Source organism: Mixophyes fleayi, chromosome 6, assembly GCF_038048845.1.
Source record: "Mixophyes fleayi isolate aMixFle1 chromosome 6, aMixFle1.hap1, whole genome shotgun sequence".
Classification (NCBI taxonomy): domain Eukaryota; kingdom Metazoa; phylum Chordata; class Amphibia; order Anura; family Limnodynastidae; genus Mixophyes; species Mixophyes fleayi.
In genome coordinates this window covers 402,680-422,202 of record NC_134407.1, presented here as the reverse complement: position 1 = coordinate 422,202, position 19,523 = coordinate 402,680, and the positions used below count along the sequence as shown (strand labels likewise).

The 19,523-nt window shown below is 45.6% G+C and overlaps 1 protein-coding gene across 2 annotated transcripts in view; it reads right to left on the bottom strand.

The window, feature by feature from the left end:
* RGS10 (regulator of G protein signaling 10) overlaps nt 1-2,225 on the bottom strand; it is a 42,108-nt gene extending 39,883 nt beyond the window's left edge. The window contains exon 1 of one of the 2 annotated variants that reach the window (XM_075215546.1): nt 978-2,225. In XM_075215546.1, the coding sequence (XP_075071647.1) occupies nt 978-1,026 (49 nt within the window). In that variant the 5' untranslated portion in view covers nt 1,027-2,225. The remainder of the gene's footprint in view (nt 1-977) is intronic. The other variant, XM_075215547.1, reaches the window with a different exon arrangement.
* Between the last annotated feature and the right edge of the window lie 17,298 nt (nt 2,226-19,523).

Sequence of the window (19,523 nt, the reverse complement as noted above, 5' to 3'; positions counted from 1 at the left end):
TACAGTAAGACACCATCCCCTGTTTCGTGATATGTTCCCCTACAAGTAAGACACCATCCCCTGTTTCGTGATATGTTCCCCTACAGTAAGACACCATCCCCTGTTTCGTGATATGTTCCCCTACAGTAAGACACCATCCCCTGTTTCGTGATATGTTCCCCTACAGTAAGACACCATCCCCTGTTTCGTGATATGTTCCCCTACAGTAAGACACCATCCCCTGTTTCGTGATATGTTCCCCTACAGTAAGACACCATCCCCTGTTTCGTGATATGTTCCCCTACAGTAAGACACCATCATTTGCAGTTTCTTTATAAAACCAATACTAGTAAGAATAACAAATATACAAAGTTGTTAGGTTGCTTCATGGGGGAAGCTTTCTTTCATGAACACTACACAGTATGGGAACTGAAGGAAGTAGCATAGGGTCTCTCTAACGATTATAAAGAACAGTATCAGTTTGCTACATAACAATGGAAATAAAACCTGCAGTATGTTAAGTTCTGTTGCGGTTCAGGAACTTTGACATATGTATATATAAATGTTACAACATGTTTTTCCTATTTCATTAGACTTCTATTATAGGTTCCAGTCTTCTTTAATTATTACCAATAACGTCTAATGTCAGTGAAATTGGGAAAGCACTACTGGGGTCTGACCATCCAGGACTATCCCTGACTGTGCTATAGAACGCAGTTTATAACTCTATATACACAACTACTTTATGCACCTGGAAAATCCATAACTGGCAGATGCAGAATACAAGCAGCGCTACATGTAGATTACATGCAGTGTAACACAAAGCCCCATCACATTACATCCTACATACAGAAAGAGGAATTGTGCTGGATCATATGGAACAATAATGACATTTCTAGAGAATACTTTAGATGTAGTTGTCAGTATGACAGAGAGCACAGCACAGAGTACAGAACAAGGAAGGAGGTATAAGCTGGATACATAGAGTATGTTACTACCTGATGGGGGTCTCTTCCTGCTCAGCCTGCTGACCGCCCGGGTGAACATCTTCTACACTAAAACTAGTGGCTTCTCCCTCCTGTCAGCTCTGCGGCTGGGTGGCCCAAGGCGGAGGCTCCCCCTCCTGACAGCTAGTTCCCTCTCTCAGCCTGTCTCACCACCCACTCTCTCTATAAGCTACATCTCTCCCTCTCTCAGCCTGTCTCACCACCCACTCTCTCTATAAGCTACATCTCTCCCTCTCTCAGCCTGTCTCACCACCCACTCTCTCTATAAGCTACATCTCTCCCTCTCTCAGCCTGTCTCACCACCCACTCTCTCTATAAGCTACATCTCTCCCTCTCTCAGCCTGTCTCACCACCCACTCTCTCTATAAGCTACATCTCTCCCTCTCTCAGCCTGTCTCACCACCCACTCTCTCTATAAGCTACATCTCTCCCTCTCTCAGCCTGTCTCACCACCCACTCTCTCTATAAGCTACATCTCTCCCTCTCTCAGCCTGTCTCACCACCCACTCTCTCTATAAGCTACATCTCTCCCTCTCTCAGCCTGTCTCACCACCCACTCTCTCTATAAGCTACATCTCTCCCTCTCTCAGCCTGTCTCACCACCCACTCTCTCTATAAGCTACATCTCTCCCTCTCTCAGCCTGTCTCACCACCCACTCTCTCTATAAGCTACATCTCTCCCTCTCTCAGCCTGTCTCACCACCCACTCTCTCTATAAGCTACATCTCTCCCTCTCTCAGCCTGTCTCACCACCCACTCTCTCTATAAGCTACATCTCTCCCTCTCTCAGCCTGTCTCACCACCCACTCTCTCTATAAGCTACATCTCTCCCTCTCTCAGCCTGTCTCACCACCCACTCTCTCTATAAGCTACATCTCTCCCTCTCTCAGCCTGTCTCACCACCCACTCTCTCTATAAGCTACATCTCTCCCTCTCTCAGCCTGTCTCACCACCCACTCTCTCTATAAGCTACATCTCTCCCTCTCTCAGCCTGTCTCACCACCCACTCTCTCTATAAGCTACATCTCTCCCTCTCTCAGCCTGTCTCACCACCCACTCTCTCTATAAGCTACATCTCTCCCTCTCTCAGCCTGTCTCACCACCCACTCTCTCTATAAGCTACATCTCTCCCTCTCTCAGCCTGTCTCACCACCCACTCTCTCTATAAGCTACATCTCTCCCTCTCTCAGCCTGTCTAACCACCCACTCTCTCTATAAGCACTGTCTCCCTCTCTCAGCCTGTCTTTCTCTCCGACTCTCAGCCTTTCTAACCAGCCACTCTCTCTATAAGCACTGTGTCTCCTTTTCTCAGCCTGTCTCACCAGCCACTCTCTCTATAAGCTACATCTCTCCCTCTCTCAGCCTGTCTAACCAGCCACTCTCTCTCTATAAGCACTGTGTCTCCCTCTTTCAGCCTGTCTAACCAGCCACTCTCTCTATAAGCACTGTCTCTCCCACTCTCACCAGTCACTCTCTCTATAACTACTCTGTCTCTCAGTCACTAATTCTGTCTCATACCATCATAATATGTATATATGAAATGTACAAAATCCTACATATTTAGGACATACGTATTGGACACAGTAGAGAATACATGTTGTACCCTTTGTACAGCATGTGTACTTGAAATGGTCATGTGCCTTTTTTTTAAAATGATTATATTACGATGACAAATAACTATATCTGGATGCTGTATAGCTTTGATTATTGAGATCTTTATTGTGAGCAGTTGATATACATTTACCTTGTTATGTATCAATCAATAAATGCTGTTTCTTGAGAAGTTTGAAAGATAGTTTCTAAAAATACTTTGATGGAAAATAAAAGCATTTGCCATTTCTTGATAAGCCTACAATACAGGCCTACACCGCTGTCTCCCTTCATATCCCCTGTCAGATTCTGGTTTCCCCCCTCTGCAGGGCCATCTTAACAACATTATGGGCCCCCGGGCAAAGCAGTGCACCGGGGCCCCTAAATACATATATATATATATATATATATATATATATATATATATATATATAGAGAGAGAGAGAGAGAGAGAGAGAGAGAGAGAGAGAGAGAGAGAGAGAGAGAGAGAGAGAGATGTATAGAGATAGATAGATGTACTTGCTCAGTGACCCTTGAAGGTTTTTTTTGCAGGTTTTTTCTTTTGCAGGATTATTTATTCTAATTAAGAGCCCTGCCTATGGGGCCCCCGGGCACCTGCCCGTCATGCCCAATGGAAAAGATGGCCCTGCCCTTCTGCTCCAATCCCAGGTCACAAAGCTTACACCCTCAGAGCTGTAGGCACCAATACAGGTGCTTCAGCCCCCTCCCATGATCTCAGTGCCTGTATACTCTCCCCCCCCCCCCTTCCTCTGACATCACGGCTCTCCTGCACTCCTTCCCTAAGCCGATCTCATCACCGGTTTACCCACAACTCCCACCCAGCTACCTGGAAGCAGCGAGACCAATAAACACTGTGGTGTAATGTAGGTTTTGTAAACATTACCACTATCAGGTTGGTGTAGTTTATATTGTACGCTACATACTTGCCTACTCTCCTGGAATTTCCGGGAGGCTCCTGAATTTCGGGGAGTCCTCCCGGACTCCCGGAAGAGTAAGCAACCCTCCCGGGTCCTAAAAAATACTGTATTCATTGAATATTAGGAATGGGGCTTAATCGTGTCATTGAGTCCCGCCCCTCCCTATTTAATGCGGTGAGGACAGAGTCACAAAGTTGGCAACTATGAGCTACATTAGTGCATATGTTATAGTTTTAATCATTTCACTACTATTGTTTAATTGGTAGCCTCCAAAATATCTAACAATACATCCTACGTTAGTATTGTATAAATTCCATAAAATGATAAGTATGTTGTAACATTTTATTCTATATCCTTAAGATGTATCTTCCCTACTAAATGTTATTAAGTTCTCTTTCTACAGACTTACCCCCTAAGGGGCCCACTGTGATCCCTGACTAGCTTATGGTCTATACTCACTCCTGTTGTATACATCCTCACATCTGGAGCCCCACAATCTAAGGGGTATATTTGCTAAGCTGCTGTTTCGACAAAACGTTTCCCTCATTTTGTTAAAGCACCAATTTTTTTAAAACTACTGCTTAGTAAATATACCACTAAGAGTTTCTCTAGACCCGTAATACACCCCATTTCTTGCACTCAGCTATTAAGTCAGAGACCTTTCTCCAACAATTTACAGGCGCTTAGGTTAGGGTTCACGTCTCCTATTCCATCTGGCTCTATGTAACTTTGATAAGTGTTTAAATTTACCATTCCATTCCTCATTGTGTCGCTCTGATTAGGGTTCACTTTTACTAATCTATTTCTCACTAAATCATTTCAATTGGGTGACGAATTATTCAATCCCTCACTAGATCAGGTGAGAAAGACAGTAAATTTTCTTGTTTTTGCATAGCTTGCCTAAACTGTGGGTCAGTTGTCAGCACCCGTCCCGTGACCGGTTGACAGCATCCGTCCCGTGGCCAGTTGACAGCGCCCCGTCCCATGGACAGTTGTCAGCGCCCCGTCCCGTGGACAGTTGACAGCACCCAGTCCCGTGGACAGTTGTCAGCGCCCCGTCCTGTGGACAGTTGACAGCACCCAGTCCCGTGGACAGTTGACAGCATCCGTCCTGTGGACAGTTGACAGCGCCCCGTCCCGTGGACAGTTGACAGCACCCAGTCCCGTGGACAGTTGTCAGCGCCCCGTCCTGTGGACAGTTGCCAGCGCCCCGTCCCGTGGACAGTTGACAGCTCCCCGTGGCCAGTTGTCACAATCCCTGCACCCACATTGAACAGAGGCCTGCAGAGCTGCTGATATACAGTTTCTCTAAGTCTGTCAGTTCTGTTTTACTTCTTTATCTGCAGCAATCATCTTAGTTATTTTAGAGGCTCATTGATTTCACTTTAGTTCTGTGAACGTTTTATTCTTTCATTAGGAGGGCTGTACATCTGTCTTCCCTCTGCTCTGCTCTTTGAACTAGATTTCTCTATTTGCTGCTGTTTCAACTTCCTCTCTTACATTTGTACCTAACTAGAGCAGCAGCCACAATATGTGTCCCATAGAGGTTTCCAACCTCTCACTGCTCCCCATAGATATGGGGGTGGCGTATCTATAGAGCTACAGGTAGGGAGCTCATAGTGTACCCCCACCTGGCTCCACTTTTACTTCCTAAACATGCGCAAATGTATCTGATAAAAAGATAAGAAATAAAAATCATAAAAACAGGAAACAGAACACAGTCACTTCTCTTGGTATGGTTATACTTGTCATCCAGTCATTGCCTTTTCTGACAATGCCATTTATTTTATGTTATTGCAAAGGTTCTTGGCAGTGGGACAGAGAGTTACACACACTCAAACAAATATCGACACATTCTTACAGAATCTGTCACTAGTCAAATTACGGAGGTTGAGAAAACAAGAAAATAATCGTTACTTAACTTGTTTCTGCTTATCTTACGCAGAGCTGGGCAGGTGCAGACAGTGTCGGACTGGGGCATGAAGGGCCCACTGGGGAAACCAATGACTGGGGCCCACCTAATACCATGTAGCGCTGCAAAGGGGGTGTTGGGTAGTCTGGTGCACTTAAGACAGGGGGTTACCATTTTAGATAAATGTTAGACAAATACACAGGCAATAGTGTGAGCACTACTGTTAGGTGCTCGCAGCTCTGCCTTCACCAGCAGTACAGTGTGAAGCGGGACATACCTCCCAACTGTCCTTGTAGTCAGACCAAATCCTGCCTAAGTGAGACAGTCAACCAGATGCGGGACTGCCCCACCAGATGCGGGACTGCCCCACCAGATGCGGGACTGCCTCACCAGATGCGGGACTGCCCCACCAGATGCGGGACTGCCCCACCAGATGCGGGACTGCCCCACCAGATGCGGGACTGCCCCACCAGATGCGAGACTGCCCCACCAGATGCGGGACTGCCTCACCAGATGCGGGACTGCCTCACCAGATGCGGGACTGCCCCACCAGATGCGAGACTGCCCCATCAGATGCGGGACTGCCCCACCAGAAGCGGGACTGCCCCACCAGATGCGGGACTGCCCCACCAGATGCGGGACTGCCTCACCAGATGCGGGACTGCCTCACCAGATGCGGGACTGCCTCACCAGATGCGGGACTGCCCCACCAGATGCGGGACTGCCCCACCAGATGCGGGACTGCCCCACCAGATGCGGGACTGCCCCACCAGATGCGGGACTGCCTCACCAGATGCGGGACTGCCCCACCAGATGCGGGACTGCCTCACCAGATGCGGGACTGCCCCACCAGATGCGGGACTGCCTCACCAGATGCGGGACTGCCCCACCAGATGCGGGACTGCCCCACCAGATGCGGGACTGCCCCACCAGATGCGGGACTGCCTCACCAGATGCGGGACTGCCCCACCAGATGCAATTTAGAAAACTCCAACCATTCCCAGCATTAAATCAGCAGCACCCACATTTAATAATTAGGCCTCTCTCCGGCCCCAACATTAAAGTAATAGTACTCACATTTAATAAATCCCTCCTTTCAAACAGCCCCAGCAATAAATTGGTAGCATTTATGTTTAATACAACCATTTCCCACGACCATTCCTGGCATTAAATAATTAATATTCAAATCTAATAAATAGCCCTCCTCCCCAAACTCAGCCCCACATACAATTATAGACCCAAACCACCCCATCTTAATTTAATAGGCCCCACCAATAAATTAAATTGCCCCATTATCACCAAATAAAATAGCAACCATTAAATAATTAGCCCACACTTAATCTCCACCATTAAATTAATAGCCTACCTTCCACCCATGTACTATTAAGACTGCCCCCCCTCCCCATTCCCTCACACATTATAGCAGGCCTCCCCCATAGTTTAGTATAGTCAGCCCCCCTATGGTTTAGTATAGACTCCTCCTTCCCTCTAGTTTAGCATAGGCAGCCGCCCCTGTAGTTTAATATTGTCAGCCCCTCCACTATGGTTTAGTATAGCCCCCCTCCCTCCCTATAGTTTAGGGTGAAGGTACCAGGTTTTCTGGCCCAATTCTACCCACTTCACTCTGGCTGGCCACCCACGGGTGCCTTCCTATGCCAGGGAAGCCTACCCAATACCTTCTAAGGTTCTTATTAGTCCCTCAGGGAAATGCAGTTAGAAAAGTACAACAGTAATTTTATTGTAATAAAAATAACACTAGAATAGCATGCACACAGTATATATATGCCAGGCAGGTTTACCACTTCATCTGTCCCTTACCCCACTAGTTTAACGGGTTACAGTCCCCTGTAACTCAACCCGTGGATCTGCCAATATATTACACTGGTAGAGAACGGCAGCTCTAAAACCAGCCACCCTGCAGCTTCCAGTCTCAGAATGAATATCTCCTTTCCCCCCTGGAGTGGCTCCTTATATCTAGGGTCTAATTTTCACAGTGTTTTCCCCTCCCTGGGTATATTCCTCTTAACCATTGGTGGATGCTGTATCAGGGGTTTGGAGGGGGAGTGGAGATGAGCTGTACTTCCACAGAAGGTCCCCTGCTGGGCTCTGTAAAAAATGTCTGAACTAGCCACGTTGAGAGCAATGGATACTAATTGGCCTTCCCCCTCACCTGTATCCTGCAACCTGATCCCTATCCATAACCCCCCTGGATTCATTTTAAGGACAATGACTAACAACTTTCATGCAATATCAACAAGATACAATAAACAATATACATATTTATGTGATCAATAAAATACAACAAGGCGCATAGGGCAAGACAATATGACCAAATGATTCTTTGATCTTCTAACACAAAAAATAATAATGAAAAAGTATTCTGTATAACTTTCTATCTCTTTTGTTCTCCAAAACGGGATAATAAAATCCTGTGGTACTCCAAATAAACTTGGCATAAAAAACTATTAAACCAAATAAATAGTCCACAATGTCCATAAATAAGAGAAATCAATCCTTTCAGAAGAAAATGGAGTATTCTTAATAGGTGTTTTTTCAAATGAATGTCAAGCAGTAAGATCCTCTCTTCTTTTGTGGTGTCTCCAAATGATTGGACGGAATAGAACAGAAGTAAAAGGACACCTAGTTAGTAATTGTACTTATACATAAAACCTGTGTCTCAATTCCACGTCCAGAAGTATATATGTATATATGTAAACCAATGCAAAATGTGTGCTGACTATTAAGTATTCTAATCACCACCACACGTGTTGCTCATAACAAAAGAGACTGAATCACTTACATGACACACAAATAAGGGATCCCCGTATAGATCTGATTTCCAAAATCAAGTCCTCTTAGTAAATCATTACCCGATCATGTCATTTAGAAAGGGAAAGATATAGAGGGAGAATCTGACATATTATCTTCAGGATTTATTTCGTAAAAACGCACAACATAAAAGCATTAGAACATCAAAAAACATCTAAAAATCTCTTTCCATATGAGATCCAAGCTTAAAACAAATGATGGACTCGTACCAGATAGGAATGAGAAGTCAGCGTGTAGTTAGAATAGTCCCGGGTAATCACCGCTGTACAAATCACTCTCCTCCGGCTTGTGCACCACCACTGTCAAATGGGCGGATCTCTGTTAGACCGACGCGTTTCGACCCCGCCTCTGGGGTCTTTTTCAAGGTGACTTCTCATTCCTATCTGGTACGAGTCCAGTCCTCTATATCTTTCCCTTTCTATATGACATGATCGGGTAATGATTTACTAAGAGGACTTGATTTTGGAAATCAGATCTATACGGGGATCCCTTATTTGTGTGTCATGTAAGTGATTCAGTCTCTTTTGTTATGAGCAACACGTGTGGTGGTGATTAGAATACTTAATAGTCAGCACACATTTTGCATTGGTTTACATATATACATATATACTTCTGGATGTGGAATTGAGACACAGGTTTTATGTATAAGTACAATTACTAACTAGGTGTCCTTTTACTTCTGTTCTATTCCGTCCATTCAATCATTTGGAGACACCACAAAAGAAGAGAGGATCTTACTGCTTGACATTCATTTGAAAAAACACCTATTAAGAATACTCCATTTTCTTCTGAAAGGATTGATTTCTCTTATTTATGGACATTGTGGACTATTTATTTGGTTTAATAGTTTTTTATGCCAAGTTTATTTGGAGTACCACAGGATTTTATTATCCCGTTTTGGAGAACAAAAGAGATAGAAAGTTATACAGAATACTTTTTCATTATTATTTTTTGTGTTAGAAGATCAAAGAATCATTTGGTCATATTGTCTTGCCCTATGCGCTGTCACGGGCACTAGTAGGCTTTACCCAGTATCACCCGCTGATGGTCTTATCAGAGCAGTAGAGTTGGTATATGATACTCTGATGGCAGGGGGATAATGGAACTGGAAACAGCAGATGGTTAGAGAATGCTCAGAAAGTCTATGACTAGCAGCACTGGTAAACAATAGGTAACTGAACACGAGGATCTGGATGGACAAGGCACGTGAGGGTAGTCAGTGGTCTGCGCACGGCAAGTTGTACCACTGCTATAGTGAGAAGAATGTCCAGGAGTAATAAGGAGGTGGAAGTCAGCGGTCTGCGTATAGCAAGTTGTACCGCTGTCTGTAGTGAAGGAATGGAATCCAGGTGAAGGTAACGGGGAAGTCAGTGGTTTGCGTGTGGCAGGTTGTACCACTGCTTATGTGAGAGGATATATGCAACTGGTGACACAGGGAAACAGGAATCAGTGGTCTGCCTCTAGCAAGTTGTACCACTGAATATATATGTGAGGAAGGACACGAGGAGATAAATGCTAAGCAGAGTCTACACGGGTACACTGAACTTGAACCCACGTTGAACTGCACACAATGATAATAATGAATGAACAGCACTGCACAGATAAACAAAGTCACTCAAATAGTCCAGCAAAAGGAAACACAGTCAATAATAGCAATAGTCTCAGAGGATGGAAACTCCGGAGGAGAACAACTCAGTCCAGATGGATATGCAATACACCAGCACAGTCAATGAGAAGTATGCATACCGTGGTTCAGATGAGCAGGCTGTTAGAGATAGCTGCAGGGATACCTGAGCGGCCGGGAACAGACGAGATGCGAAGTCCTTGCAGAATGGAAGTGGCAGGTAGGTGCAGCGCACTTGTAGGTAGGCCAGCAAGGATGACAAATACTCAGGAAGCAGTAGTATATTGAATAGAACAGCAGGAGACCACGGGAGAGTTGAAGCGATGTAGCAAAGCTGGAAGCCGAGGAGCGTAGACTCGATGCAACAGGCGAGTTGACACAAATAGACACACTGTAGAAGCAGTAGGCAGCGGGTCAGCTGACGGCAGGTAGAATGCAGACTGGAGCGCTGAGACGAGCAGACTCTGTAGACACGCTGAAGTGGCGAACAGGAATCAGCTGGAACAGTAGCGATGTAACACAGGAGAGTTTGCAGTAACCTGTAACTGTAGATACACGGAGGCAGCGGATAGGAATCAGCTGCTGGAGTCACGATGAAACACAGGAGAGTTTGCAGTAATCTGTAGCTGTAGATACACGGAGGCAGCGGATAGGAATCAGCTGCTGGAGTCACGATGAAACACAGGAGAGTTTGCAGTAATCTGTAGCTGTAGATACACGGAGGCAGCGGATAGGAATCAGCTGCTGGAGTGACGATGAAACACAGGAGAGTTTGCAGTAATCTGTAGCTGTAGATACACGGAGGCAGCGGATAGGAATCAGCTGCTGGAGTCACGAAGAAACACAGGAGAGTTTGCAGTAATCTGTAGCTGTAGATACACGGAGGCAGCGGATAGGAATCAGCTGCTGGAGTCACTAGGAACACGAGGAATAGAAGTGGTCTGGAAACCACAAACGGCAAACAGGAATCAGCATCAGCTGAACACACGAGCAGGCACTGGAACACCTTCAGAGACTCATGAGGAATGAGACTCCAAGATCAGGCCACGTGGTATTGACCACAGGTGCTTAATATAGGGAGTGTTGCCTGATCAGCCAATTAAGTTAAAGGAACAGAACTGAAGGTTAAAAGGGACTGCACATGCGCAGTACCTCATTATAATGGACGGACATGGTTCCTAGCTACCTAGAAGTAGCACTCACCGTCCGGTGAGTGACAGTACCCCCCCTTTTAAAGGTGGGCACAGAACACCTGGAACCGGGTTTGTCCGGAAATTTGGTATAGAACTTTTTCAAGAGAGCTGGAGCGTTGAGATCTTCAGCTTTGATCCATGACCGCTCCTCAGGACCAAAGCCTTTCCAATGCACGAGGAAACGAAGAACTCCTCGCGAAATTTTAGCATCCAAAACCTGAGTAATCTCAAAGTCTTCCTCCTGATGAACTTGAAGTGGCCGTGGTGCTGAAGGAGGGACAGAGAAACGGTTGATGATGAGAGGTTTGAGCAAGGAAACATGGAAGGCGTTGGAAATACGAAGGCTCTTGGGAAGTAAAAGTTTAAAGCAAACTGGATTAATAACTTGAATGATCCTATATGGACCAATAAAACGGGGAGCAAATTTCATGGATGGAACCTTCAAACGAATATTCTTAGTAGATAGCCACACCCGGTCTCCGACTTTCAATGGTGGAATAGCCCGTCTCTTTTTGTCCGCAAAAGACTTATATCTGGCAGATGTCTTCTTTAAACAGGTTTTTACCTGAGCCCAAATATTTTTGAAGGTTTGACACAAAGTCTCAACAGCAGGAACTTGGGTGGGCGGGAGGGCAGGAAATTCCGGGAAAGACGGATGGTGACCGTAAACCACAAAGAATGGAGTTTTAGATGATGACTCGTGGTACATGTTGTTATGAGCAAATTCAGCCCAAGGAAGTAATTCTACCCAGTTGTCTTGATTGGCTGACGAGAACATCCTTAAGAAAGTCTCAAGATCTTGGTTGACTCTTTCAGTTTGTCCGTTCAATTGGGGATGGTAGGAAGATGAGAGTGCCAACCGTATGCCCAAGGTCTTGCAAAGGGCCCTCCAGAATCTGGAAACTAATTGTACTCCTCTATCTGACACGATCTCGGACGGACATCCATGGATACGGAAAATTTCTCTAATGAAATGTTCAGCCAGGGTAGAAGAAGAAGGTAAGCCAGACAAGGGAACGAAATGCGCCATCTTCGAAAATCTATCCACCACTACCCAAATGGTGTTGCAATTCTTACTAGGAGGAAGCTCAGTAACAAAGTTCATACTAATATGGGTCCAAGGTTTAGATGGAATGGGTAGTGGCTGAAGCAACCCCGCTGGAGTTCTGCGGGGGGTTTTGAACTGGGAGCATAAATCGCATGCTGCGATAAACTCTTTGACATCTCTCCTCATAGAAGGCCACCAATAACTTCGAGAGAGGATTTCAAAGGTCTTGCGTTCACCAGCGTGTCCAGAGAAACGAGAAGAGTGAAACCATGAAAGGATTTTTTTCCTAAGAGCAGGAGGCACGAGGGTCTTCCCAAATGGTAGCACTTTAGTGGAAGAAGCAGCCAGAGAAACACATTTGGGGTCTAATATAAAGTGGTTAGGATTCTCTTCAACGTCTGAGGACGCCACGAAGGCTCGAGATAGAGCGTCTGCTTTTTTATTCTTTGCAGCTGGTTTGAAGGTTATGATTAGATCAAAACGGGAAAAGAAAAGAGACCATCTTGCCTGACGAGGATTTAAACATTGAGCAGACTGTAGGTATGACAAATTTTTATGATCCGTAAAAATTGTCACCGGATGACGAGCTCCCTCTAACAAATATCTCCACTCCTCCAATGCTACTTTAATAGCCAGCAACTCCTTGTCCCCGATGGTGTAATTCTTCTCCGCAGGCAGAAGACCCCGAGAGTAAAAGGCACAAGGATGGAACTTTTGTTGCTCCGATTTCTGGGAGAGAATGGCTCCTAAACCAACATTAGAGGCGTCTACTTCTAGGAAGAAGGGAAGCATCACATCAGGCTGTCGAAGGATGGGAGCAGAGGAGAAGGACTCTTTAAGAAATTGAAAGGCTTGGAGAGCCTCAGATGACCATTGCTTAGTATTGGCCCCTTTGCGAGTTAGAGCCACAATGGGAGATGCAATTGAAGAGAAGTCTTGAATGAAGCGTCTATAGTAGTTGGCGAAACCTAAAAAACGCTGAATGGCCCGAAGAGTAGTTGGCTGAGGCCAAAGTAACACAGCATTCACCTTTTCTGGATCCATTTGTAGACCAACTCCGGAAACAATATAACCCAAAAATGGAATCTGGGGCAACTCAAATTAACATTTTTCTAATTTACAGAATAATGAATTTTTCCGGAGTCTGGAAAGAACTTCGGCCACGTGTTGGTGATGTGAAGGCAGGTCTTGGGAAAAGATGAGTATGTCGTCCAGATATACTACGACACATGCATATAACAAGTCCCGAAAGATCTCATTAATGAAGCCCTGGAAAACAGCAGGGGCATTACATAACCCGAAGGGCATTACTAAATATTCATAATGCCCATCTCTGGTGTTAAAAGCTGTTTTCCATTCGTCACCGGACCTGATTCTAATCAAATTGTAGGCACCACGAAGATCCAACTAAGTAAAAATCCGGGCTCCCTTGATCCGATCAAACAACTCAGTAATCAGAGGAATGGGGTACCGATTTTTGATAGTGATAGCATTAAGTCCACGAAAATCTATGCAGGGGCGTAATGATCCATCTTTCTTCTTCACGAAAAAGAATCCAGCTCCAGCGGGAGAAGTAGAAGGTCGAATAAATCCTCGCTGGAGATTCTCTTGGATGTATTCAGCAGTAGCCTGAGTCTCAGGTAATGAAAGTGGATAAACACGACCCCTAGGTGGAATCTTGCCAGGTAACAGGTCAATCGGACAATCCCATGAACGATGAGGGGGAAGACGTTCAGACTGAGCTTTATCAAAGACGTCGGCAAATGAAGCATACTGAGGAGGAAGTCCCGGTGAGGAAGGTGAAATGGAGGTTTGCTGTATTCTACGAGGAACAACACGAGAAAGACAATGTTGGTGACATTCAGGTCCCCAAGACATAACTTGAGGAGTGCGCCAGTCAATCTGGGGAGAATGACATTGAAGCCATGGAAGGCCTAAAACAATCGGACTTGTAGTAACAGGAAGGATTAAAAATGAAATTTCTTCTCGGTGTAGAACACCAATCTGAAGGGTCACTGAAGACGTACTTTGGGTGATGAGACCGTTGATAATACGTGATCCATCGATAGCAGTCACCGTAACAGGAGTCTTCAGGGTAATCACTGGTAGGGACCATTGATTTACAAGGGATTCAGAAATGAAATTTCCCGCAGCTCCTGAATCAATTAGAGCTTGGGACTCAAAAGACTTAGTAGCAAATGAAATGGTAACGTCAAATGCACAGATTTTTGATCTCGTAGAAGATGGAGAGGACTCCAGGGACCTTAACTTCACCTCTCCAGAACTAGTTAGGGCCTGGCATTTCCCGATTTTTTGGGGCATGCCTGGAGCATATGTGTGGCATCAGCACAATAGATACAAAGTCTATTCTTAATTCTTCGATTCCTCTCTGCAGAGGTTAGTTTGGAACGTCCAATTTCCATCGGTATTACCGGAGTTGAAGCAGGACGAATTTGAGAAGTGGGACGAAGAGATGTTTTAGCGGAAGTAGTTCTTTCAGAGTCCCTCTCACGAAATCTGAGATCCACACGATGACAAAGAGAAATCAAATCTTCTAAAGACGTAGGGAGTTCTTGAGTAGTCAGTGCGTCTTTAATTTTGTCCGAGAGCCCCTGCCAGAAGGCGGCAATTAACGCTTCAGTGTTCCACTGAAGCTCAGAGGCTAAGATCCTAAATTGAAAGACGTACTGTCCTACTGTACGTGAACCCTGTCGTAAACGTAGAATGCTGGAGGCAGCGGAAATAACACGACCTGGTTCATCGAATACATTACGAAACATGGAAATAAATTTGGCACTATCCTGTAACAACGGATCATTTCTTTCCCACAGAGGGGAAGCCCATGCGAGAGCTTGTCCGGAGAATAATGAGATGAGATAGGCCACTCTGGAACGATGAGTCGAAAAGTTTTGAGGTTGGAGCTCAAAATGTACTGAGCATTGGTTGAGGAAACCTCTACATGTTTTGGGATCTCCATCATACTTTGACGGAGTTGGCAGGTGAAGCGTGGAAGCCGTAGACACCTGGGATGGCACTGGGGAAACGGAGGAAAGCACAGGAGCATCAACAGAAGGTGTAATATTCTGCCCAGACGTTCTTTGGGAGACTAACGTCTGGTAACATTGTAGTAATAGTTGTTGACGAACATCCTGTTGTTCCACACGGGTGACCAGATGCTGCAGCATCTCTTTAGCTGTGGGTTCCGAATCTGGGTCTGTCAGGGCCTGATCTTACTGTCACGGGCACTAGGAGGCTTTACCCAGTATCACCCGCTGATGGTCTTATCAGAGCAGTAGAGTTGGTATATGATACTCTGATGGCAGGGGGATAATGGAACTGGAAACAGCAGATGGTTAGAGAATGCTCAGAAAGTCTATGACTAGCAGCACTGGTAAACAATAGGTAACTGAACACGAGGATCTGGATGGACAAGGGCACGTGAGGGTAGTCAGTGGTCTGCGCACGGCAAGTTGTACCACTGCTATAGTGAGAAGAATGTCCAGGAGTAATAAGGAGGTGGAAGTCAGCGGTCTGCGTATAGCAAGTTGTACCGCTGTCTGTAGTGAAGGAATGGAATCCAGGTGAAGGTAACGGTGAAGTCAGTGGTCTGCGAGTAGCAAGTTGTACCACTGCTTATGTGAGAGGATATATGCAACTGGTGACACAGGGAAACAGGAATCAGTGGTCTGCCTCTAGCAAGTTGTACCACTGAATATATATGTGAGGAAGGACACGAGGAGATAAATGCTAAGCAGAGTCTACACGGGTACACTGAACTTGAACCCACGTTGAACTGCACACAATGATAATAATGAATGAACAGCACTGCACAGATAAACAAAGTCACTCAAATAGTCCAGCAAAAGGAAACACAGTCAATAATAGCAATAGTCTCAGAGGATGGAAACTCCGGAGGAGAACAACTCAGTCCAGATGGATATGCAATACACCAGCACAGTCAATGAGAAGTATGCATACCGTGGTTCAGATGAGCAGGCTGTTAGAGATAGCTGCAGGGATACCTGAGCGGCCGGGAACAGACGAGATGAGAAGTCCTTGCAGAATGGAAGCGGCAAGTAGGTGCAGCGCACTGTAGGTAGGCCAGCAAGGATGACAAATACTCAGGAAGCAGTAGTATATTGAATAGAACAGCAGGAGACCACGGGAGAGTTGAAGCGATGTAGCAAAGCTGGAAGCCGAGGAGCGTAGACTCGATGCAACAGGCGAGTTGACACAAATGGACACACTGTAGAAGCAGTAGGCAGCGGGTCAGCTGACGGCAGGTAGAATGCAGACTGGAGCGCTGAGACGAGCAGACTCTGTAGACACGCTGAAGTGGCGAACAGGAATCAGCTGGAACAGTAGCGATGTAACACAGGAGAGTTTGCAGTAATCTGTAACTGTAGATACACGGAGGCAGCGGATAGGAATCAGCTGCTGGAGTCACGATGAAACACAGGAGAGTTTGCAGTAATCTGTAGCTGTAGATACACGGAGGCAGCGGATAGGAATCAGCTGCTGGAGTCACGAAGAAACACAGGAGAGTTTGCAGTAATCTGTAACTGTAGATACACGGAGGCAGCGGATAGGAATCAGCTGCTGGAGTCACGATGAAACACAGGAGAGTTTGCAGTAACCTGTAACTGTAGATATACGGAGGCAGCGGATAGGAATCAGCTGCTGGAGTCACGAAGAAACACAGGAGAGTTTGCAGTAATCTGTAACTGTAGATACACGGAGGCAGCGGATAGGAATCAGCTGCTGGAGTTACGATGAAACACAGGAGAGTTTGCAGTAATCTGTAACTGTAGATACACGGAGGCAGCGGATAGGAATCAGCTGCTGGAGTCACGAAGAAACACAGGAGAGTTTGCAGTAATCTGTAACTGTAGATACACGGAGGCAGCGGATAGGAATCAGCTGCTGGAGTCACGATGAAACACAGGAGAGTTTGCAGTAATCTGTAGCTGTAGATACACGGAGGCAGCGGATAGGAATCAGCTGCTGGAGTCACGATGAAACACAGGAGAGTTTGCAGTAATCTGTAGCTGTAGATACACGGAGGCAGCGGATAGGAATCAGCTGCTGGAGTCACGATGAAACACAGGAGAGTTTGCAGTAATCTGTAGCTGTAGATACACGGAGGCAGCGGATAGGAATCAGCTGCTGGAGTCACGATGAAACACAGGAGAGTTTGCAGTAATCTGTAGCTGTAGATACACGGAGGCAGCGGATAGGAATCAGCTGCTGGAGTCACGATGAAACACAGGAGAGTTTGCAGTAATCTGTAGCTGTAGATATACGGAGGCAGCGGATAGGAATCAGCTGCTGGAGTCACTAGGAACACAAGGAATAGAAGTGGTCTGGAAACCACAAACGGCAAACAGGAATCAGCATCAGCTGAACACACGAGGAGGCACTGGAACACCTTCAGAGACTCATGAGGAATGAGACTCCAAGATCAGGCCACGTGGTATTGACCACAGGTGCTTAATATAGGGAGTGTTGCCTGATCAGCCAATTAAGTTAAAGGAACAGAACTGAAGGTTAAAAGGGACTGCACATGCGCAGTACCTCATAATAATGGACGGACACGGTTCCTAGCTACCTAGAAGTAGCACTCACAGTCCGGTGAGTGACATGCGCCTTGTTGTATTTTATTGATCAAATTTATTTTTAATGTAGTGGCATTTATTATATACTTAGGCTGCAAACAGGAGGGAGCGCTGATTTTGGGATAACATTATTTAAAAAATATACATATTTACAATGAGCTACAATGTCCCCTTATCCACATTTAATTAGACACTGCAGTGGTATTCTGTTGAGCTGGGGAACAAAAACAAGGGCTATCAAAAGTACATGCTATAATCCACATTTTGTGAGAAACGAGTATAAGCTGGTTACGGTAATATTAATATGTTTCACCACATTTAGTATAAGCAGTCTACCCCCCCCTATAGTTTAGAATAGACAGCCCCCCCTATAGTTAAGTATATTCACACCCCCTCTAGTTTAGTAAATGCAGCCTCGCTATAGTTTATTATCCTTCCCCATAGCTTAGTATAGGCAGTCTACCCCTCCTATAGCTTAGTATAGGCAGCCCCCTCACTTATTGTTGAGCTGCCCGGTGTTGCTCCTCAGATCAGGCAGACAGGAAGTGAAGTGAGACTTCCTGTCTGCTACACAGCACTGTGGAACCCCAGGCAGCCTGGCGATTGGCTGCCTGTTGCTGTCCACTGACCACCAATGTTTTTTAAGCACTCCCAACCCCCCCCCCCCGTGATATCGCTCCCCCCTCTGCGACCGCCCCCTGCCCCGTCAAAAAGCAAGAAAACAAAACCAGCCGCTCACTGCTCCGCCCCACCAACAAGGGGAACAGGGCTCTCAAGCATCGGGGCCCACCGGGGAATATCCAGACAGCCCAGTGGGCCACACCGACAATGGATGAACAGCCCCCATAATCTGTTTCTTGACTCCTGAGGATGCAATGGATAATGACATTCTAGGCAATGTCTTGTCCAGGATGAAACTTGACAGGGGCAAAATTTTAGGTTGGTCTTCAAAGTTTAAGTTTGCAGCTTGCACAACACTTAATTTAAAGAATTTAAAATAATCTATAAAATGGTGTGTATTTGAGCTTCAATATCCGTATTTTATAGTATTTACAAAAGAAAAACAATTAGATCAGCAAATGTTACCGTGTTCAAATTCAAAGTTTGACATTGCAGTGCACATATGAAATCCTTTAATATACTGCACATTGCAGATATATATTCGACATATAAGCTGAAACTAGGTTGAACCAGCCCCAACATGGAGCCTTGAACTCAGTGCAGGGCGTTAAAGTCATTAGGTTTGGGGAATAAAATACAAATTGCTATTAAACCTGCAGCTTTCTAAGATTATTTCTGAGGGAAGATATCTTCTTGTTTAACATTATAATATTAGCACACAAATACGTTTACTCGTGTTTACCTGCTTTTTACAATCCAACACTATTGGGGGTATTCAATTGACGGCGTGATAGCCAAAAATCGAGCGCTCGAAAAATATTACTGTTAATACGGTAATTACTCGCTGAATTTCAGTTCGCAGCTCACGCCGTCAATTGAAAACTGTTCGCTTTGCTCAAAGTTAACTACACTACATCACCAGGTACCACAGAGCACAACACTACATCACCAGGTACCACAGAGCAGAACACTACATCACCAGGCACCACAGAGCAGAACACTACATCACCAGGCACCACAGAGCAGAACACTACATCACCAGGCACCACAGAGCAGAACACTACATCACCAGGCACCACAGAGCAGAACACTACATCACCAGGCACCACAGAGCACAACACTACATCACCAGGCACCACAGAGCAGAACACTACATCACCAGGCACC